The sequence below is a fragment of the Pezoporus wallicus genome, unplaced genomic scaffold, assembly GCF_028554395.1.
Source record: "Pezoporus wallicus isolate ANWC-B61680 ecotype Strahan unplaced genomic scaffold, APGP_CSIRO_Pwel_v1 contig_1438, whole genome shotgun sequence".
NCBI classification, from domain to species: domain Eukaryota; kingdom Metazoa; phylum Chordata; class Aves; order Psittaciformes; family Psittacidae; genus Pezoporus; species Pezoporus wallicus.
Window position 1 is genome coordinate 3,556,257 of NW_026638681.1, and position 22,875 is coordinate 3,579,131.

Sequence of the window (22,875 nt, forward strand, 5' to 3'; positions counted from 1 at the left end):
TTAATTATTTACCAGTTCATTTAGCTATGCGTATCAGAAGACAACATCCAGTATCGCCTATTTTTTCTTTTCCCAGATTATTTTCATGAGCTTGAAACTCTGTATTTTATTGAAACAAAAACTTCCCTTGAAAAAAAAATAACTCTTGAGAGGGTGATCAAACACTGGAACAGGCTTCCTAGAGAGGAGATCTTTGCCCCAAGCCTGTCAGTGTTTAAGAGGGATTTGGACAATGCCTGTAACAACATGCTTCAGCTTTTGGTCAGTCCTCAAGTGGTCTAGCAATTGAACTAAATAATCTTTGTAGGTCCCTTCTAGCTGAGCTATTCTGTATTCTATTCTTAACTCCTCATGGTTTTTCCCCCTTTGTGTGGGTTTTAGCAAAAGAAATCTTGAATTTTGGAACCTGGAACAACCTGTAGTTAAGAATGATCTACCCCTTTTTTTAATCTTCTAAAACTTCAGTAGAGGAGGGATCATTTAGGTCAGACATCCTTTAGGGATCATATTCTGGGGGGTGCCACAGCCACAGGTTAGCAGGTGTCTATCAAATAGCTGCTGAGGGGCACAAGTATATTTGAAGGACAGTCAGTAGCCTGTCTTTGTCCTTGGCATTGCTTTCTTATCTATGCGAAACAAGGTATATTGCTTGAGTTCTTGTTCTGCTCACAATAATGTACCTTTAGAAGAGTTTCAGAGCTTAGTGAGGTTTACTGGGAGGTGTCTGAGGTGCTGTTAAGCTTCCAGCCCAAACTGTCAGTGTGTACTGTGATTTGCAGGCAGAACTGGCAAAAAGTGCCTGTTTTCACAACCTCAAATAAGAACAACTTGAAAAAAATAAAATCTGGGTCGCCACTTGTGATGAGTAAGCAGTTACCAGAGCATCCTCCTTCTGGGAAGCTCTAAAGGAATATCATAGCAACAGAATCCCAGTGCAATTTATTAGCCTTCCCTTGCCTACAAAGCTTCTGTTGCAAGTTACTGTTTTTGCAGTTTCGGACTGCCTTATCCCTAGCAGGGTTTCAGTTTCTTACCTTCTGTGCTCATCCTGCTTGGTAAGGTTTTTTCACATGGACCACTGTAGATCATATTAATCTACGGAGTGTTTTACTGGAGTAAAACTGGAGCTTTACAGAATAAAAGAACAAGCTTAGCAGTGCCAGTTCTCTACACAGGGCAGTCCAAATGAAGATGAAAATTATAACAGAAGTTAGTGCAGTGCAGTTCAACAGAGCAGTTCACTAATTTGTCTTTTCCTCATATTAGGTTAGTAATTTTAGAGCTAGGCTGGAGATGCAGTTGCAAATAGAAAGGAAGGAGAGTGATGTGACCTGAGTGGCAATGGCAGAGTTGCAAATGAGCTCTTGAGTTCTGTGTTTTGCTCTGACTTTCTGCATGGCCACCTTTCTGTCTTAGCTTTCTCATCTGTAGAACGGATAGGCCAGCCAGGTGGTGTCCACTTTGATTAGTGTTTGTAAAGGGCTTTGATCACCCGAAGTCCTCTTTTAGCACTAATTGGTCCTCGAGTGTATTTGTGCATGGAAGCAAACATGCAGTCCAGCTTGTGCTGAGAAGGATAAAAAGCAGGAAGCCGAGGAGGACTGGTCACAGGACAGGCTGTACCCGGGCTTTTGGGAGGGTGTCTGGAGCCCAGCCAGCCTTTTGTGCTGTGTGCCCTGCAAGGGAATTAATCGTGAATTCTGGATTTGGAGAAAGCCTTTAGGCAGTGTTTATATCACAAGTCCATATAGTATCAGCTCCATGCACATCTGTGAGGTGTAAGCCTACATGAATATACATGCATGTGGATTCAGCAGAATGAAAGGCAGGTGATGTAGGTGAGCCTCTTCCCCCCTGTAGTTAGACACATGACACCACACAAGATGCCTGCTCACTGCCCCTTGCAGAGTATAGCCTAAACTGGCCTATTCGGCTCCATAAAGCTTTTACCTTTTTATTATTTCTCAACAGAAATTTGCAAGCAGAGTATGACCGTTTGAAGCAACAGCATGACCACAAAGGACTGTCTCCACTGCCGTCCCCACCGGAGATGATGCCAGTTTCTCCACAAAGCCCACGGGATGCTGAACTCATTGCGGAAGCCAAGCTGCTTCGCCAGCACAAGGGCCGCCTGGAGGCCAGGATGCAAATTCTGGAGGATCACAACAAACAGCTGGAGTCACAGCTGCACAGGCTGAGGCAGCTGCTGGAGCAGGTGAGCCCTTAAGCCTTTCTTCTGGATCTCTTTCCAGGACTAGAAAGTAGAGTCACTTTCCAAACAGCGTGTGAAGCATTATCAATAACAGCAACATACCAAGAAATCATATCTGTGGAGGCTAGTGAGAGAATAATGTTAAATTGTTCTACAGAGTGCAAGTGAAAGTGCAAAATCATGTTTCAGTGTTCTTACTTAGTCTTCTTCCTTGTTTTATTGAGAATTTAAATCCATTGTTTGCATGGATATATTTACTTATACAGAAAAATTGTGTGTATTCATGGAATAAAAAATACAGAGATACAAAGATTTGTGCAAGTGTAATGAGAGATTATTAGTCTCTTCTTTTTGTCTTCAATTTTCAGCCACAGGCAGATGCCAAGTTGAATGGTACAACACTGTCATCTCCTTCTGCCTCTTTGCAGAGGTCAGACAGCAGTCAGCCAATGCTTCTTCGTGTAGTTGGCAGCCAGACTTCAGAAACCATGGGTAAGATAACAAAGTTCAGATTGTCATAAAATATGTAGTTCCATTTTTCCAGAAAAAAAGACCCTTAAAAGCAGAAAATACTCTTCTCTCTTGTTTAGTTCAGTGAGAATAAAGTAGACATTTGCAGTGGCCTTCAGTGTCATCACTAAGAAGCTGACTATTATATTCAAACTGACTTTCATCTATTAAGTGTGACATGGCTGATTTAAATGCACACAGTTTTCATTATGGCTAAGAGATCAAATGTATGATTAATCATCTCCACGTTAACTGATATGATCTTCTTTTTAATATGTCATGGCTCAGTCAGTAGGATTGAGCTGTCACTCATAGGCAGTGCTCATCTCGTGTCTTCTAAATATCACATCAGATGTGATAATGAACATCATTTGAGTTGTGGAGTAAGGCTAAGTAATGATGTTCTGTAGCTAGAGGCTAGAATTATTATTTTGGTGCTTTCAGTAACTGCTTTGTAGCATTTCCTAATTTTCTATCTGTTATATAATTAGTAAGTATTTATTACCAAGTAGTAAGGATTTTCTGCTAAACCAACCATTGCAGCATCTTTAAGCAGATGTGCTTAAGTTATTTGAACAAGATACTGTTTTAAGACTGATGATAATATTCAGCTTCATACACAGAAATTTATTTAGTGTATATTGGAGAGAGGCTTTGGGGGAGAGTGAGAGGCTTACGTGAAAGCTTTGCTGTGGTTCTGAGAGAATCGGTGACAGTGAGAAATTGAACGGGAGGGGACATGCTGCTGTGTCTGAAGTGCCATCATGGTGGGAGATGCAGCTTGGTCGTGGCCTTTTTCTTTCATCCTGAGCATAGGCAGTAATGTCAGCCTGTGCCAGTATCAAACAAGATGGGATCTGTACACCCTACAACACAAAATAAAAAAGTGAAACGAATTGTACCTTTAGGAATGCTTAAGTTAAATCCTGGGGTGAGAGAACAATCACAGGTAACAACAATTTCATTTGCATCTTTCTTTAACAGTATGACAAGAGAGTAATTTTGCTATGTACAGCATACACAGAGTAGACATCATGTATCGGAGTAATTTGCATCAGCTTTCTGAAGAAATGTCATGAATTTTATCTCATAAAATAAATTAATCAAAATACACAAGAAAAGATAGGAAGAAACTAGTTTCCATTCATCTTATTAGAAGTCCTGTAGTTTTGAATTGTATACTTTATTATGAGAAAATATAATGTATTTTGTTTCATTTGACTCAGTATACAATTTTTCCCATTTAACTTGTGAGACTAGAATTAATTAACATGCATACAATCATATAAACTGCTAAAACTTTTTAAAAGCAAACATTTAGACATGACATGGGCTTCTTTGTTTGATTGAGCCAATATGCAGAAGGACAGTAAGTTGTTGAATTATTATCAGTATGATTGTGTTGAGACTCGGCAAAGCAACACTGTTGGCAGCATGGAGTAGAGCTTCTAAAAAGAATTGCTAACTGAGCTAACAAACCACAACTAATTCAGTTTGTCAAGTCTCCTTTCACACTAGAAAGCTTTACTTGCCAGTCTGAGAGTTTTCTGAAGTGTGACTGAAAATATTCTTGAATTGTGAAGGAGCTAGAGTGGTGTTGTAAACAGTGTTCCCATGCAGCGAGCATGTGCCCAATAATGAGGGAGTCATAATTTCCAAGAAGATACTGAGGATCTCTAGGTCTCTCAGGCAATCAGGTAATTTAGTGGTAGCTTTTATATATTTTTCTTTTTAAGAGGATATCGTTGAACTTTTTCTTTGAATGTAGATCCACCATGCTTCTCTGCCTCCCTGCTTTCTCAGGGAGAGATTTCTGTGACAGAAACCAGCAGTGTTTCCAGCCATTTGGTAAAAGCAGCAACCCACTCAGATCCTAATTTACAAATAGAAAAGTTTATCCCGTGATAACCTGAAATACAACTGGGCATGTGGAAAAGTTTTGCTTTTCTTCTCACAGAGTCCTAATGGAAAGGTCCTGAACTTTGGCATTTCTCCCTCAGTCATGTAGCAGCAGAGGAGGTTCTCTGGGGCATGTGAAGAACAAGAGGCTTTCCTGAACTGTAATTTGTTCAGGTACCACAAGAATATTTGAGCCCCCCATTTCTCCAAGTCTTTTGTAGAAACACAAATGGGGAAGACTCTTTTACATAAAGAGAGGTAGTTGAGGTCTGAAGGTGTCTTTACATTTGTCAGATTGCTCAGCTGACGCCTTATTTTCTCACGTACAAAAAAAAAAATGCTCAGAAAAATCATCCATATAAGAAAAAAATAAAAATAATGCATTTTAAGTAAAGGATACAGCAGTGTTAAGGGTCAGCACAGTTCACGTTCTGTTGGTGCTTACCAGAACATTTGAAAATCAGTACATGTCCTCAGTTCTTCCGGAGCATGACAGCAGAACCACAGACCTCTTCTTTCAATCTTTAGGGCCAGATGGCTTCCTGCAGTCATTCTGATAAAGGTCCTCAGCCTGGGTAGAAGTAGCAAGATCTCACTTTTGGGTCTCTATCTTAACACCCAGCCGAGGCTGGAAGGACATTACTTCTGCTAAGGCACCTCTATCAGTACAACACTTGATGCAGAAGTAACTCATAGTGGGAGTTTTTTTGATTTGTGTGAGCCCAGCACCAGTCAAAAGCTGAAAGCAGTCTCAGCAGCTATTTTTAGATGATTTATGGAATAAAAGAAGCTGATATGAAGACCATCACTTATGTGAATTCAGAGCTTCTTGGAGAAACCTTACTTTTTGTACTGGAGTGGGAAAAAATTACTCTGGGTCAGTAATAACTCTTGTGAAACTCCTGGCCCTAACATGAGGCTGATGCTAAGCCTAAGTAGGAAGTGTATGCAGTCCTGAAGTGTTCCTTTATCATCTCTTTCAGTAGGCTTTCTGCTAGTATTGAGCACCTCAATGTTTAAAGAATGTAAATGCTAAAAGAAAATCAGGCAATTTATCGCTCAAGTTTAGTAGGGCAAGACATTCTAGAATGTCATTTTCAAAATGAAGATGTACCTCACATGGTTATTACAGAAGGAAAAATTGCTTTTGTGTTTTATTAGGAATAAAAGAAAACTAGTAAAAAAGGAGAAACTCACTCAAATTATATCCTTTACATCTTTTTTCAGATACTTTATTTGTACTGGAGGCTAGGGTCTACAGTAAAATCAACATATGGATTTTAGTTATCTGAAACTATGACCAAAAAAAAAAAAAACCCAGTAAAAATAAAATGTATTGAATTTCCCATTAAGCTGCTGCCCTATAATCAGGTTATAGAAATTATTCAGTGGGAGAAATGTATTTTGCTTTATTAAACTGCTGCTAAACCATTTTACAGTACAATTGAATGTTCTTGGAGCACCAATCTGATGCAATTAAACTGTCAGAAATATTAATACTGATGCAGATGAGAATCTGGGTTTCTACTGATTTACGTAGCTTAGGCAAAGCAGTGCTAACATGAATCCAGCACTATTAGAAAGCTGCTCAATAGCAGCACTCACAACAGCAATTTCTTTTTCCATTAATAGAATAAGAGAAGCTGAAATGAGTGTCATTTATGGAACAAAATGTTCCTAGCAGACATTTTACCCCACTTCTTTTACTAGAGTGAATTTTTTCTTAAGTCCCCTTTTACAAATTAAAAGTCAGTGCTAGTTGTTTAAAACACATTGTTTAATTTCACTTAGATCCTTAAAAAAAAACATAATAGTCAACAAAATCCACCTTTAAAAATCTTGACTGCATACTAAGCATAAAATGTGTTCAAGTGAACAGCCTTAGCTTCATGAAGGACATATGCAGCAGCAAGCTGTTAGCAAATGGTTTTATAGAGGCTCTTATACAGTGGTGTGGGTTTGCTTTCCAGGTGAGGATGAGTTGCTCAGCCCTCCCCAGGACACAAGCACAGGTTTGGAGGAAGTGATGGAGCAGCTGAACAACTCCTTCCCCAGCTCCAGAGGTGAGCGCTGCTGCCTGTGGCAGATGAGAGGGAAGAAGATAAAAGTGCTTTCTGTTCCTTGATCTTTTCAGGGGGATTGTATTTTGGTTTCAGGTTTTTTTGCTGTTCTTTGTTTTTGTTTTAACAATAGCTATAGAGAAACCTGGTTTAGAGTGAGAAGCAGCCTGCTTCTCCTTTACCTTAAGCTACCTCCACAGGTAGCCCTTGCTAGATACATGAATGAAACAATGTCTGTCTGAGATTCTTTCTTCCTGAGAATTTTCTTCTCTTCCTTTTTGCCATGTTCATTTTCTCACAGCTTTTCTCCTTTTCAGATACTCTCCTCAATGACTTATTTTTAAAACCTGTCTTAGCACATTTTTCTTCTGTTTTTACCTTTCTCCAAGAAGAATGGTGTTTGAAATAATTAAGTTCTGAGTCAGTGATGTGACCTTGTAGACCTTGTAGCACTCTAGATTTGTAGTTCAGAGTGGTGGAGTTAAAACAAGTGGGCTGCTTTTTTGTGCAGTGTAGGCTGCAGTTGTCCTACAGATACAGCATTTCTTTCAGTGTTTCCATTTTGCTTATTCCTGTTGTTTGCCTAAGCATTTGTATTACAAGGTTTTATTTGTTCAACCTTTTTTCATTTAAGAAGGTCTTTTCTGAGCCCAGAGGAAATACTCTGCTCAGGAAAAATGGTTTAGATTCTCAGCAGGAGGTGGTAACTTTGGGATACTACCTGTTGCTTTGAAAGAAGGCTCACAGATAAATCTCTTGGCAGAAGAAAATCCCAGTGTCTATTGATACCTGTTAGGTGGATTTCAGTAGGGGCAGAGACTTTACCACAGTCACACATCACTCAGTTGTACTTCTTTAGTAGATAAATGCATTAAACATTATGCTAGACTTTCAGTGAAGTGTTCTTCATCCTTTGATCTCAAAGCAAGCTCAGCTCTCACCAGGCACCATCTGTGAGTGAGAAAGAAGGCGGCAGTATAAACTGCGTAAGATCCCATGCTAAAGATCAAAAGATAGGATCATTTAGAAAGATGTTATTGAAGAAAATCTGATACAGTATATTCTTAACTACATTCATCTCCACCTCAGCATTACATTCAAAAGTCGTATTTGCCTAGATATTTGTTATCAGAGACAAGAGATGTAAAATCTTTCAAACATTAGTATATAGATAAAAACTGACTTCTTTTTGAAGTTGCTGTGTACACAAGGTTGCAACAGACAGTGCTTTGTTATCAGTGACCATCATTTATGTAAATATGTTGTATTAAGGTGATCTTGCGTAATCGCATGTGTCTAGATGTAGATACATGTGTTAAAATATTCACTAAATGTGGTATCTAATTCATAATCATGATGACAATGACAGTTTCTTTTTTTAAAAAGAGCTTAGTTTTAAGTAAAATAGGAGCAATTTATGAAATAATAATGAGGTATTTGAAATACTACATATATCAGTTAATATTTTAATTCCATAAATTAAGCTATCACAGTATCACAGTATGCTAGAGATTGGAAGGGACCTCAAAAGATCAACTAGTCCAATCCCCCTGCTGGAGCAGGAACACCTAGATAATGTTACACAGGAATGTGTCCAGGCGGGTTTTGAATGTCTCCAGGGAAGGAGACTCCACAACCTCCCTGGGCAGCCTGTTCCAGTGTTCCGTCACCCTCACTGAGAAGAAGTTTCTTCTCAAGTTTAAGTGGAACCTCTTGTGTTCCAGTTTGTACCCATTACCCCTTCTCCTGTCATTGTTTGCCACTGAGTAGAGCCTGGCTCCATCCTCGTGACACTCCCCCTTTATATATTTATAGACACTTATAAGGTCACCCCTCAGTCTCCTCTTCTCCAAACTATAGAGACCCAGCTCCCTCAGTCTTTCCTCATAAGGGAGATGCTCCACTCCCTTAATCATCTTCGATGCCCTGCGCTGGACTCTCTCCAGCAGGTCCCTGTCCTTCTTGAACTGAGGGGCCCAGAACTGGACACAATATTCCAGATGCGGTCTCACCAGGGCAGAGTAGAGGGGAAGGAGGACCTCTCTCGACCTACTAACCACCCCCCTTCTAATACACCCCGGGATGACATTGGCCTTCACAAGTGTAAGCCCAAACAAGTGATGGCAACAGATCTGAAAAGAATACATTTTCTTACATTCATCCTTACTAAGAAGAGTTAAAAAATTGTCAGATGCAAGAAAACTCAGTTATCTCAGTCTCGCATTAAGAAGTGTGTTGTTGATGCAGGAGCCTATGAAATATTATTTAAAAGGTGAATAAGAACTACTTGGATAAGGTGGCACCACATGTGATATATATTGGCTTTAGAAATTAAAACTAGAAGGAAGGTGGAAGGTGGATTAAATGCCAAAGATTGACTAATACTAGAAGTAGATTTGTTTATTTCTATACTAATATTGTAGAAAAAATCTACTATGATATTCATAGACGATACAGTTCCAGAAGAGCTGCAGAGGACAGAGGGCACTCATCAAAACCTGTCTAGACTGAAACTGAGAATAACAAAATGAAATACAGGAAGGGACAAACATCCATACAAATAACCTGAAATTTACACATGGAATCAATTGAGGAAATCTAGGGATATATTAAAAGGCCTGGGAAGTTACTGGCAGAACATTAAATGTAGGTTTCCTTTGTGGCCTGTAAACATAAGCATGTCAAATTTCAAGTTAAATGTCCAGCTCCAGCATGTCACAGAATAGGGAGTGATAGGCCTTTTGAATCAGGGACATGATTCTGGGTATTCTATTGCTCTTAGGTTAACAACAGTTTGGAGGAATGCAGAATGGTATGACAAGAGTAAACTAGACGCTGAAGGCTTTGGTTCCTGAGGAAAGTTTAGAGCTGAATAAGCAGTGAAGACAGAAAAGGACTGAATTTTGGTGCATGGATGCTCAGATGCATAGTTGAACATCACAGGACACAAATTTAAAACAAAACTATTTAGTTTAAATACCAGCAATAGTATCTGAAGAGTAAGATTTGCTCAGCTTGGGAAATAATTTTCTAAAGCAAGTAGTAGCTCTTATTTTGGACTTCTGAAACAAAGCAGTAAAGTGTAGTAGTAATTAATTGCCACTTACCTGGAGATAGATTTGGTTTGATTATGACATTTTCCAAGCTTTTCCTACATAGAGTTGTTTTTAAAAGGGCACCAAGGCTTCACAGCATCATTTTGAATGCATTTTAGAGAAGCATATGTTAAACAAATCATGTTATAGACCTTCACAACCAGATCTCTGATGCAATAACTTGTGTGACTATATACCTTTCATAGGGTTTCTCAGCTTAACCTTTTGACAGTTCTTGGCATAAGGAGCAAAGGACGTCCGTGTTCCTTGCATAGCTGACTGCTGGTGCTGAAAGCTGTTTCCTTTCTGGAAAGGGAAATTCTGCTGAATACCTGATGATTGCTGTCCTTAAGGAATTTTTCTTTCCTTTTAATCTGAAAGGCTTCCCATGCAGTCCTCTTTTACTTTGCTGCTCCCAGCAAATTCACAACTGCTGCAGCTGCTTCAAACAGCTGCTGTGCTAACTCAAAACAGATGTCAAAGCCAGAGGTCTGACATTTAGTGGAAATCTACCATTAAATACCACCTCAAGTTTGTTTGACCCTGCTTGATAATGGGCCACAGAGGAAAACATTTTCACGCTGTCTTTGTGCCCAAGCTTCTAAATCTCCAGGGAATTGGTTCACAGTTAGAAAGTAAGATTGGCAGGCCAGTATTTTTAAGGCCAAATCCATCTCTTCTGCAGCACTGAGAGCAAACAAGTTGCACTGCTTCAGGTGGATCTCATGGCAGACCACACTGTGCTTTGCAGTTACTGTTTTGTGGCAGATGCTTTCTATGAATGGAGCTCAGAGAGGAATTTAAAGACAAGAGTTCCTGAGCTAACTAAAGTTGATGAGAGAACTTCTCAGGCCTTCAATGCAGGCCCTTGATGGTGGATAATAAGGAAGTGGGAGCTAAGAAGTGGTTAGAAATGTGACCCCAATGGCTCAAAAGAGTTGAGAGGCCATGACATACATAACATGAAAACACTTGGAGAGGGATCAGTACTCACCGTTATTATTTAACATAGTATTGCTTGATACAGTTGTTGTCTTGTGCTATGAAATTACAGCCCAGAGAAGTTTGGCTGCCCTATTCCTCGAAGTGTTCAAGGCCAGGTTGTATGGGTCTTTGAGCAACCTGGTCTGATGGAAGCTGTCCCTGCTCCTGGCAGAGGGGTTGGAACTAGGTGATCTTTAAGGTACCTTCCAACCCAAACCATTCTGTGATTCTATGAATCTGCATAGATGAAATTTCTATCAATGCCTCTGATTTCAGGTTTGATTCGATCACTCTCTGTGTACCTTTGCCTGTGATACAATGTCACGTAGATTTCCAAAACAGAAAAAGCAAGAAAGACTGCTATTTTGTAAGGGCAGGAAATCTTGATTTGAGCAGTAATAATAGATGATTAGGCACCTGTGGATTGTGTATCAGTATTTTGATGCCTTCTAGAATATAAGTTTCAGAACCATGGCAATACAGACAATCTTCTTCCTCTGCAATTTATGTGAAACCATACTCCTTGCCGTAAAACCTAGAGACACACATTCATTCATATGCAAAGAAGAAAATAGAGTAAAATCCGTAAAACCCTTTTTAATCTCCCTCTAAAAGAAATCAGCTTACTGTAGTAGTGCTACTCTTTGTTGCAGTTAACAAATTCTAGGGCTGATTACTCACCACAGACTTTTCTCATCAGCTGTTTTGTGTTGTGCAGAGCTATCCCAGTTACCTTTAAATACATTAATTTTCAAACAGAATCCAGTCTGTCTCTTAGATATTTAAATTAGACACAGTGTAGCTGCAGTCTTAGTCTTAGGCGCTTGTGGAGACAGGTAGGTATTTTTTAAGACCTCCAAAAGGATCCAGTATTTTGCGTGTAGGCAGTTCCTTCTCTTTTCTTGACTCAAAATTAACTGTCCTCTGCTGCATCTCATTCGTGCCCCGGGACTCTTGAACACCTCACTATATCATGCTGCAGTTTCTGGAGGCCTTAGTTAGACCACCTACTCACCTAAACCCTGAGGCTGTACCTCAGAAGAAGACCAAAGTGTGCAATGGATTTTATATCTTCATTTTCAAGGATTTTGTTACATGATTTGTATTTGTGAGAGCTTCTCATCTTCCGTCCTGGGAGGCATTTTGTAGGGAGTTCATGGCTCCTGATAAATCACCAAAGGAGGTCACAGGTTGCGTAAGTGCTCATATAAATCCAAGAGAGTTAGGCAGGCCTGCAAGGTGAAGTTCTTAGAACTGAAGTGACACCTCTGGGCCATCAAGCTCACCCTGGTACCTCTGTGCACCACTAGCACATGTGGTATAGACAACCTGAATTGAGGCTCCCCTTAGCAGAATAAAAACCCACCTGCAAAGCATGACTGTAAACCTATTATGCCCCATCCCTGGCAGTGTTCAAGTACAGGTTGGCCGAGGCTATGAGCAACCTGGTCTAGCAGAAGGTGTCTCTGACCATGGCAGGGAGTTAGAATTAGGTGATCTTTAAGGTCCCTTCCAGCCCTAACCATTCTGTGGTTCTATGGTCATTTCTAATAGCAAGCATACTACTGTGGGGAGCAAGAGGGGAAGGAAGGGAATAAAACTTCTTCTTTCAATAAATCATAACCTTTGATGTCCAGGTCCTTCAGAGGCTGCCCCAGCTGTTTCCATTGCCTATCGTTTGCAGCTGAGCAGTGGCTGTGACCTGTGGTGGTCAGTGATGCCATTCACTTCCTCCGCCCTGTCCTCCTCTCCTTTACCACCCCTGCTCAGCTTTGCTGTGATGCTGACCCTTGTTCTGCTCCTTGTAAAATACCTGCAAAGCTATTTGTTGTCTTCCTTCCCTTCTCCTGCAGGCTGCCATACCTAGAAAAAAACTCAACAGCAATTAGGTTACTGGCCATGTGTTCTCCTGTTTGTGTCTGTATCTTTCCACATTGTCCCATACTTCATTTACAATTACATCATTTACAACAACTCTGGGTCAAAGAGCATCCTCTTTCTTGATCAGTAACTTTTTCACTGAAGACTGCAAGTCGAGCAGTGTTGGTGCTGGCAGTAATGGGCCAGTGGCAGTGGGACGCTGCTTCTCTAGACAGCGAGTGTTTTATCACCAGCTGTGGAAGTGGAGGGAAAGGAAGAGGTGTCTCCACTGTTGACTGACACCTGGCTTTCTTTTGTTAAAAACAAATATGCTATGGTAAGTGTTTGGGAAGAATCAGTATGATTCAAGTTTGGCTTCTGTGAAGGCTCCTTAAGAACATCTTTTCAGCTCAGCCCATTAAGGACTCCTCCATTTTAGTAGTGCAACTTGAAAGTGATGAGATCTTTTCCCTTTTTTTCCCCCTTAATTTTTTTTTCTCCCTTTTTCATTCTGTTCTCCAGTTTTACAGTGCTTGCAGATCAGTTTGTTGCAAACACCTTATGGAATGTATTTATCTTTAATGTGAGCATGTTATGTTCCCACTGTGCAGCTTTAGGTGGAAAATGTGTGTATGCGTATGTGTAGATGTATACCTGTATATATGTATGTAGGCCATAATAAAACTTCAAATGTGTGGATTAATTAATTTGACATTGGAGAAACATCATTTTGCCACTGATCAGTAGAAGTACTCAAGTTTTCTCAAGTGTTTTTGCTACATTAAAACCAAGTCACAGATTACAGAATTGTGCTTGAATAAATCACGTCAGAATCATTACTGGATTTCAGTACACTTTCAGTCTTCGTGTAAAGCAGGAATGCAGTTATTTTATATTAAATTCCTAAGTGGGAATGGAAATGTCTCTTACAGTGTAAAATATATATTCACATGTGGTTTTTTCCCTTTCTTTTCTGATTTTTTTTCCACTTCCTCTCTCTGTTCCTAAAGGAAGAAATGCCCCTGGAAAGCCAGTGAGAGAGGTTAGTGAGATGCAAGCTCACTGCCATGGCTTCTGTTTGTCACAGCTTGCTTTCTGTGTTCAGCATGAGTGTGACGGCAGCACGGGTTTGCTTGGGTTTGATGAAGGGTGGGGGTGGTTTTCTTTTGCTTTGGGTTTGGTATTTGCCGAGTGCGTTCCCCATGTGTGCTCTTACAGTAGCGTACCTCTCAACTTTCAGTGGGGACAGTGGCAGCTCACTGACCTGCATTTTCCTACATCCTCCCAGAGGTGGAAACTCAGGAATGGGGAGGAGAAAACAGTACATTAAAATTAAACCTCTGTATGATAAATGTGGTAAGCAGCTATGCTGCAGTCATTGACTTGTGTTCTGTTGCTCTTGTATGTAAGCAGAACAGGGAGACCCATATCTCTTGTCCTGCTTACATATTCACAATTGTATGTACATACATGTGCCAATATACCAACCATCATCTGCAGTTACTAAACAGTTTTTTCTCTTTTTCTTTAGAGCAGTGAGAGTTGAGAGGTATAAGAGATTCAGGTGTTTTAATTTCCTGGTATATATATATGAAGAATGCTACTAACATTCACCAGCTCCACAGTATTGTATTTGGCAATGCAAATGGGCGATGGTTTTCACTGTGCACTTTGGACACGGTTGGTTTGCTGCAAAATAGATTCTAGAATTTATACTTCACTGCTTGTTAATGGAGGAAAACGTTTTGCGCTGTTGTCATAGTACCTTTGAAAGTATTTCCAGAGAGCCTTGATTTTTTCCTCTGTGAAGCTGCTCTTCACTTGCCAACCAGGTACAAGGTTTGAAAGCTGAATTCCTAGTGAAAATTATTATTAAAGATGAAATATTCAGAGGCTGCCTGAGTGCAGTTGCAAGTAGCTGTGAAATGACCTTTCCTGCACAGATGATGTTCAGTGTGGATGAGGCAGAAATTGAAGGGTAACCCGGTCTGCAAACTTCTGCTGGTGCAGAGAGTGGGGCTCATGGAAGCACACTGCCCTGGGGTTTTTGGCAGTGCTGCTGTGAACCCCCAGTCACTGACAGGCTGCCCTGGGTAAGCCAGGATTTGTTCCAGTGTGGTACCTTGAAATATAGTGGTTCTCTGCATTGGCTGTAGGAACTGGCACAGGTCCAGACACTTCTAGGTATGAGAGCCTCGGTGTGGTTAAGTCTGTCCTCAAATGGCAGGTCCTCTCTCATATGGATCAAAAATAGGGTGCTTGGGATGTCATTTGCAGAACTGCACCAGTCCACAAATTTAATGGAAATTATTTAATTTTCAGCCCTACATATTCTTGGCTCATACGGCCAGAGAATTGTTCTCCAGCTCAGCAAAGCAGGTTGTTGATTTCTAGTATCTTCATTCAGATTTATGCATATTACTCAGAAAAAGCTTCTGCTGCTGAATGCATACTTGATACAATTAATGAAAAATAATAAACAAACAGATAGGAAAATGTACATGCCTTGCCTGATCAGATTCCAGCAGTTTAATCCTAAAAAAGTTGACTTCAGTGAATCACTCACCACTCTCCAGCTGTACTTATCACTGATGGTTCCAGAAGGGGCTTGGTAACTTGCAGAGCTGAATATAAAACGCCATTCTCCATCTGATTATGAAGTGTATGAGCTAAGGTATAGAACAATTTTTGCTTTATGTACAACTCCATTTGCACAAAAGCAGATCATGCTGTTTTAAACCCACCCTGCCAGGTTTTGATCCCATTACTCACATTAGGTGTTGTTTTCATGTGTAATCCCATGGATTTTGTAGCATTATTCAATATGAATAAGGAAATCAAAATCCAAGTTACCAGCAGGAAGGATTTTTTCTCTTGACAGGGAAGGGTTAGAAATCTGCTACAAAAAAAGGCACTGCATTGTGTTTGGGTTTATTAATTTACTTTCTGTCCATTCTTTCAAGTCTGAATGCTTTACATTTATTTCTCTGACAAGCTGTAGTATAAGATTGTCATTCCGTTCCTGTGCCGTCACCCAAGGGCCTTAATTCCAGTAGAGCCTCTAAAGCAAATTCAGCAGATGTGAAACACATCACTCTGCATGTGACTAGAAGTGATGTAGTTAGTGTCTGCAGAAATAGGTGCTTCTTCAAAGCAAACATACCTGTGTTAATAGTCCCTCCATTTTATAAGTCTAAGTTAATACTGTCCATGTCCACTTTGAGCTTTATTGCTGTATTTCAAAGTGTGTGCTATTTTTTTTATTATACAGTAGCTTCTCTTAACCTTTCAGTGCCTTAAGCATGGAGAAAACTTTTTCAGCTTTAATGTTTTTAAAAAAACAAAACAAAACAGAATTGATACCTTCTTCAGTGGCATTACTTTAACAATATGAATAATAATGAGTGTACAGCTATGATTTATATTTTTCCAAGTGATTTTAGGAAAGTATTTTTCTCATTTGCTTGTTAATCAAAAATGTCAGTGTCCTGTGTTTCAGTCTTAGAGAGGGCAAGTGAGCAGTATTCAACAGAATAAATAGAGCTATATAAAACCAGCGAGTACATCTGAGCCATTATTTAGGTAACAGGCACTATAGAAAAGGGGGCATTCATTGCACATACAGTACCAGTACATCATGTCATATGTTCACCAGCTGAGTGGCTGGAGCACTGTTGCACTGCCCTCTCTTCTGGCATCCTCCATCCCACAATTGTCCCAAAGACTACTGTCAACAAGCTGTTGCACTTTACAGTCCAGCTATTAACATAAACTACAGTCAGCAGATGTTTATCGTCATGCTCTGAGCTGTAAAGTAGAATGGCTCAGGAGAAGATACACAATTGTTCAGGTTTTCTGCAGAGAAAATTAAGACCTGTGCTAGAGAAGTAGCATGGGTGGTGTGGAGGGAGTTGTGTCTCCTTAATCACCCCAGCATGCCTCTGTGCAGCTTCTGTGGAGAGAGGTCGGATTTGAACCATGGTTATTGCAAAAATATGGCAGCAATTAACAGAGAAAAGAGAAAAAGACTAACAGACTTTCCTGTAATTTTTATGGATTAAAATACCTGGTGATCCCTGGATGCAGAAGATCTTCTTGGCCTGTGTTTTATTTACCTGAACAATTTAGCAGTTTGTACCTACTGTGGGATACTTCTGAGAGACTTTTTTTCTACATTTTTGATTGCAGTTATTCTTTCTACGCCTAGCCTCTTTCTATAAAACCAGCTTGCCTTTGTTACCCTTACAGCTCTGTATCTGACAGTACAAAACAGTATTCACAAATACTGATTTTTTCTAAAGATGGGGTTTAGCAGTTTGCTGTAACCCCGCGGAAGGGCTATCACTCTTTCTGAGCTGGGAATGAGTGGTGGGTAGAGCCTCAGAAGAGCCCCGGAGTCCCATCATTGTTTCTAGAAGCAGCAGATTGCCACAAACCTGAATAAGAGACCATGGCAGCAGTGTCTCTCAGAGCTAGCTAGCCAGTTACAACTCTCCTGACTGTTCTGTCTCATATCTCTGGGTTGCTGAACTGGAAACAGAAGAATATTTAAAGCCCAGAGATTTCTTGAAAGTGGTTTGTAGAGACAGGATGCTGCAGTCACTGCAGTTATATCAGTGTTATTGGTAAAGCTGTGATGGCACATGCTACAGATGTACCTGAGCCATGTCAGAGTTTCAGGTAAGTAGATCAAACCGGTGACAGTTACAATTCTGTTTACATAAGCATCTCCCATAAAAATAGGGTCTTGTTTTCATATAGCTTCTTCAAATTTTCACTTTCCATGGTGTAATTTGCTGGATTGATCTTAGCCTGCATGGTGTAAATAAGAAAGATTATCCTTTACATCTGAAATAAATGTGGTAGCATACATTTACTTTAAAGTAAACTGTGTTTTGTCCAAAACTTGGCAGGCACTGTTACTTGATGTGCTGATGAGCAAATTAGAAGCTTTTGCTTATGACTTATAGGATATCTATACCTTAATGATTTATGGATGAAATTGAAGTTTGATGCATCTGTTTCACTGTGCATTAGTACAATTAGCAAACTGTCACCAGATTAGAACCAAGTATTTCTTTGTATTGATATCTGGCAATTATTACCATGCACAGCGCAGGTCGCTATTGAGGCTGCTTGTCGAGTAGTATTTGAATGTAAAAGGTGATAGTAGTTCTCCAGAAAAATACTCTGGATATTCCTCAGGTCACTTTTTTTCAATTCCATATATGCTGATGAATATTAACTAATGTTACTCCAAGGTCCTATGTTCTGCAGAAATATCAGCAGTGCATGACTACCATAATTTATGAATATTTGGAAGGGGATTGTGAGTTTGATTTGCTCCACAAGGAAGGTTCACTCCTGTTGTTAGAGAAGACAGTTGTGTCAGGACGACACTCTCTTTGTAGGTAGGCACTAGTAACAGTCAGGCTTCGATGCATTACAGATAGGGAGTTCATGAACGGTGTGTCTGCATACTTTATTCACGTCCTTTATTCATTTGGTTGCTCCTTTCAGAAGGACTGTGGCGAGGGGCTGTCATCCAGGCTAATGCAAAGCATTCCTGGGAAGCAGAGTTGTGGGCAGATGGCATTGTAAACCCCATTTTTTTTTCCAAACCTATATTTTCAGGGAGTAAATCAAACCCCTCAGGCCATAGCAGCATGTAGTTTTATTGTGTCGTACTTTCCCTGTTGCTGGCAATGTATGGCTTAGAAACTTCTTAAGTTGGAGGTCACGTGCACTTCTTTGCATCTAAAATCTTTCTTCAGTGATTATTTTCTAATTTGTTTTTTAAGTCATTTATGTGTTTGGCCTCAACATCAGCCTGTGGTGATGAGTTCAGTAATACAATTATATGCTGTGTGGAGTATAATTTCCTTCTGCTTCTTTAAAGACCTTCTGTCTGCTCATTCCTGCTTGTCCTTGCAAGAAATCTTGAACACTTGGTCCGTGGTTGCTCATCTTGTAGAGTGCCTAGATCTGTCATGTATTTTTTTGGTAGGGAGATTCCAGATTTGGTTCAGCTGTATAGACCATGATGTCTCTGTGTTGAGATGCTAGAGGGTATTTGAGACATAGAGGGCTGCAAATCTTGCCACAAGACTTTTGGGGGGGGGGGGGGGAAACGACACTCTTCTGAACAGCAGCTGGAGACCGCACAGCATTTGCCAAGGGCCTAAAATAGCAACTTTTGGAAATATAATCTCTCTGCCTTCAAGTCTGCTTAGTTTTTCATTGTGATAAAGCCGTTTCTTACTGCTGATGAGCCCTGCTACCTTTCCTTTACATTTTCAGCAGATATGAGTGTGAGAAGTTGTTACAGGTTTCAGCTCCAGAATTGTGGTCTGTGGTTGTTTATCACTTCTATGTAGGAGGACAATGGGCTATGGTGATAGGACCTTACTCTTTACAGGTGAGGAGAAATGTGCAAGTGAACCACTGTATAGTACATTACTTGATAACTGGCATCTTTGTGCTGAACTGCTGTTTGAGAAGCAAAGAATATTTTAAAAATGATTGAATGAGCTGCAGCCCTCAACATTTTAGTGTCTGTGCAGGTATCCTGCTGGGACCTCTTGGGTTTAATGATTTAGTTAATTACTGCTGATCTGTTTGTTTCTGTTTCTCTCCTTGATAGACTTTGAATGGTCAAACACTTGCAGCACCAGTCAGAAACTTTTCTGTGATGTTGATGGATTTAATCCTTCCTTTTGGTGAACATTCGTAACAATGAAGCTTCGTCACTGCAGGGCGGGGTTTTTTGGAACACAAACACACTGGCTTATGGTCAGCATAGTTTACCATAGCCATTCAAGCTAGTATTGCTAAGTGTTCTGCAAAACCAGCAACTTTTGCTAAGGACAAAATATTGGACTCATCCAGCGTATTCCTGGGAATGGCAGCAAGTGATGGATCTGTGCTCAGCCTCTCTAGTAAAACATTCATTCCTACCAACATACTGCTGTATTGTCTTCCTTTAATGTCCTCTTTGACTTTCTTTTTCAGGCCACAATGTAGGAAGCCTTTTCCACATGGCAGACGACTTGGGAAGAGCAATGGAAACCTTAGTGACAGTGATGACTGACAACAAGGTGTTAGAATAGCAAGATGTGTTTTACGACTTCAGGCATCCCGCATGGTTTTTATAATATTCATACTACAAAGAGGATTAGACTGTAAGAGTTTACAAGAAAACAAATCTATATTTTTGTGAAGGGTAGTGGTACTATACTGTAGATTTCAGTAGTTTCCTAAGTCTGTTACTGTTTTGTTAACAATGGCAAGTTTTACACGTCTATGCAATTGTACAAAAATTACAAGAAAACAACATGTAAAATCTTGATAGCTAAATAACTTGCCATTTCTTTATATGGAACGCATTTCGGGTTGTTTAAAAAAATTTATAACAGTTATAATGAAAGATTGTAAACTAAAGTGTGCTTTATAAAAATGTTTATAGAAACCCCCTTTAAAAAAAACACACAAAAAAATTACTGAGGCAGTGCATTTGTTCAGTTTCATTTCAGCTCTGTAACTACATCAGAGTTTCATGTCCTGTGTTCTTTTCCTTGCCTAGCAAAAATAAAAAGGAAAAACAGTATTTCCTGCAGCAACACCAAAATGGCCAACTTATATTTACTTACATTTCTCATTGGTTTTGTCTGACTAGGGCTGGCTTAAAAAAAAAGAAGCTCCTGAACTTCCAGTGAAGGTAGTTGTTGCCTCTTGCCAGTAAAATTAAGGATTACATGAATTACACAGCTAGTTTGCAATAATTACATGAAAGAGCACATTACATGACAGAAAATGAAAAAAAAAAAAAAAAAAACAACAAAAAACCTAGGGGAAAAAAAAACAACAGAAAATCAACAAAAAACAGACAGCCCAGAAGGAGAGAATTTAATGACCATCTTATGTGCCAGCGTTTTCTCTGCTGACTAAATTCCTGAATGCTATTAGTAAAGGAAAGTAGAAATTGCCTTACCAGATTAAACCTTTGGACCCTGGTGTCTGGCACCCCACTGGCTGCTACTGCTTCAGCAGGAGCTGGGCACAGGTCTTCCCTCACAGGTGGCATCATCACCTTTGCTGCAGAGGAGAGAAGAAAGGGAGATAGAAGTTCCTCCTGACCCCCTGTGGGATCAGCTTCTGACTCGAAGCACAAGTAGGTAATTCACAGAGCAACATTGCTTGTCCAGCTCCTGGTGCTGTTAATGAGCATGAAGCTCCTCAGTCCTCTGGAAAATAAAACCAGAGCTTTCCACATGTGTCTCAACCTGCTACAGCAGTGAGTCCCAAGGAGCTGTAATGCTGCAAGTGTCCTTCAGGAAAGGCTGTAGAAGAGTTACTGCTGTTCTTGTGCACACATGATCAGGTAAAGGTAGCCACACTGCTCCATGAGATACTTATCACCAATAAAAATGTCCTGGTCCTTTCTCCTTCCACATTTCTCTCTACAAGTAACCCCACACAACTAACAGCAATGTGAGAAAGAGAGGAACTGATAGCAAACAGATAAGCCAGCTTGACTGCAGCTCATGAGAGGTAGGTTCCAGTATGAGGTGCTGTCAGCAAAAGCTTTACCACTTCATTCTCTTAACCAGCTTTTAATTTTATCTTAGAATATGTAGAAACACATCATCTGACTCTATATTGCAAGAGTAAAAAAATCTGTTACCTCTTCTTGGATGAAGTGTAATTAAACTTGGGAAAGATTTTATTTAGAATGCTAGTTAACATTGAACATGGCTAGTCATGCTATTTCTACCTCACTTTGGTTTTGTGGTGTTCCTGACGATTACGTACAGATAATGTTACATCATCACCATATGTCCATTGTGTGACCAGGTCTCATTGTTTTAAATAATACCAACAGTGATAACCATTTACGAAGTATAAGTACAATTCCCCCCCAAAACCTCTGCTTTCCTAATAAAGAGCTTTTTTAACACTTTATTACAATAGAAACCCTCAGTATTTCTCATGGTCCTTTTTTATCAGAAGGTTTAAATTGAAATGTGAGAAAGAGATGGGTTTCTTCTTTTTTTTTCCACCCTTATACGTTAAACCTTCTCTTCAAGAGAAAATGGAGGAAAAATGGATTGCACGGTTGTTTTCATCAGGGTTTTGTTTTGTTTGTTTTACTTTCTAGATCTTAGTTTTGGAGTGAGTCTGTCAAAAAATATTTAAGAAGCTGAAAGCTTTATCGCTGCTTTTTTAAGCATAACGGGAATTATTTCATATTCCTTATAATGGCAGAGTATTAAACTGTAAAACATAATCAGTGTAGTTGAATACATAAATACCGTATGGCATGTTATTTCATTGTTACTCAGTACTGGTTTATTACTTGGATATCATAATATATTGTGTTTTAACACCAACACTGTAACATTTACTAATTATTTTTATAAAATTCTGTTTTACTGCATTTTTTTCACAACATACCAAATTTCACCAAATATATGCCTTACTATTGTATTATATACTGCTTTACTGTGTATATCAATAAAGCACGCAATTATGGTATACAAGGTGCAATGTTTTTTACTGAGGTTCAGCAGACAACCAACCATCTCCTCTCTGGCAGTCCTTGCCTTCGGTGTGCACACTGCACCCCATACTGCCAGTGTCTCAGTGCCTTGGCCACCTTCCTAGCAGGCAGAGTGCCAATGCTAGCACTCGGGTTTGGCTGGAAAACCAACTCTCCCTGCTGTGGCGTTTTCTTCCCTGGTTAAATTGTGAACATCCCATTTTTATGCTCTCCAAGCTTTTTGGAACTTACCAGTCCCACACTTTCTGCCTTGTCAGGCAGCCTCAGATCAGATTCATCTATGCTGATCAGTCCAGCACTTGATGGTTTCCTTGCCACTAGGCATAATGCTAAAAAACACCAGTTCTCTGGGCCTTTGGGAAGTGTTTCCATCAGAGATGTTGATTGCACACGTCCTGTCTCATATCTGAGAAACATGCATAGGTTTTGATACCCAGACTCCACGCAGTTGTGTCATGATGCTATCTTTGAGCTAGCTTTTGGTGGTAGAAATAATATAATGAAAAATAATAATAAGGCAGCAAAACCAGCGTGTGTTTGTCTATGATTTTGGTAATACAGTGAGGGAGGAGGTGGGAATTTCCTCATTTCATTCACCTGAGGAAATAACTATACATCCCACATCTATTCTCCCAGACTTGTTACTCTGCATTCACGCCCACATAAATGAATCACTGTGTGCCTTGATGTATTGAA

At 39.8% G+C, this 22,875-nt stretch overlaps 1 protein-coding gene across 24 annotated transcripts in view; it reads left to right on the forward strand.

Annotated features, from left to right (window-relative positions):
• DMD (dystrophin) overlaps window positions 1–20,444 on the forward strand; it is a 1,199,681-nt gene extending 1,179,237 nt beyond the window's left edge. For 15 of the 24 annotated variants that reach the window (XM_057411859.1, XM_057411852.1, XM_057411854.1 and 12 more), the window contains 4 exons: window positions 1,972–2,215; window positions 2,581–2,704; window positions 6,592–6,684; window positions 19,632–20,444. In XM_057411859.1, the coding sequence (XP_057267842.1) occupies window positions 1,972–2,215; window positions 2,581–2,704; window positions 6,592–6,684; window positions 19,632–19,729 (559 nt within the window). In that variant the 3' untranslated portion in view covers window positions 19,730–20,444. Of the gene's footprint in view, window positions 1–1,971; window positions 2,216–2,580; window positions 2,705–6,591; window positions 6,685–13,630; window positions 13,663–13,860; window positions 18,313–19,631 lie in introns of those variants that run through there. The other 9 variants (XM_057411863.1, XM_057411855.1, XM_057411865.1 and 6 more) reach the window with 4 other exon arrangements.
• Window positions 20,445–22,875: the final 2,431 nt, after the last annotated feature.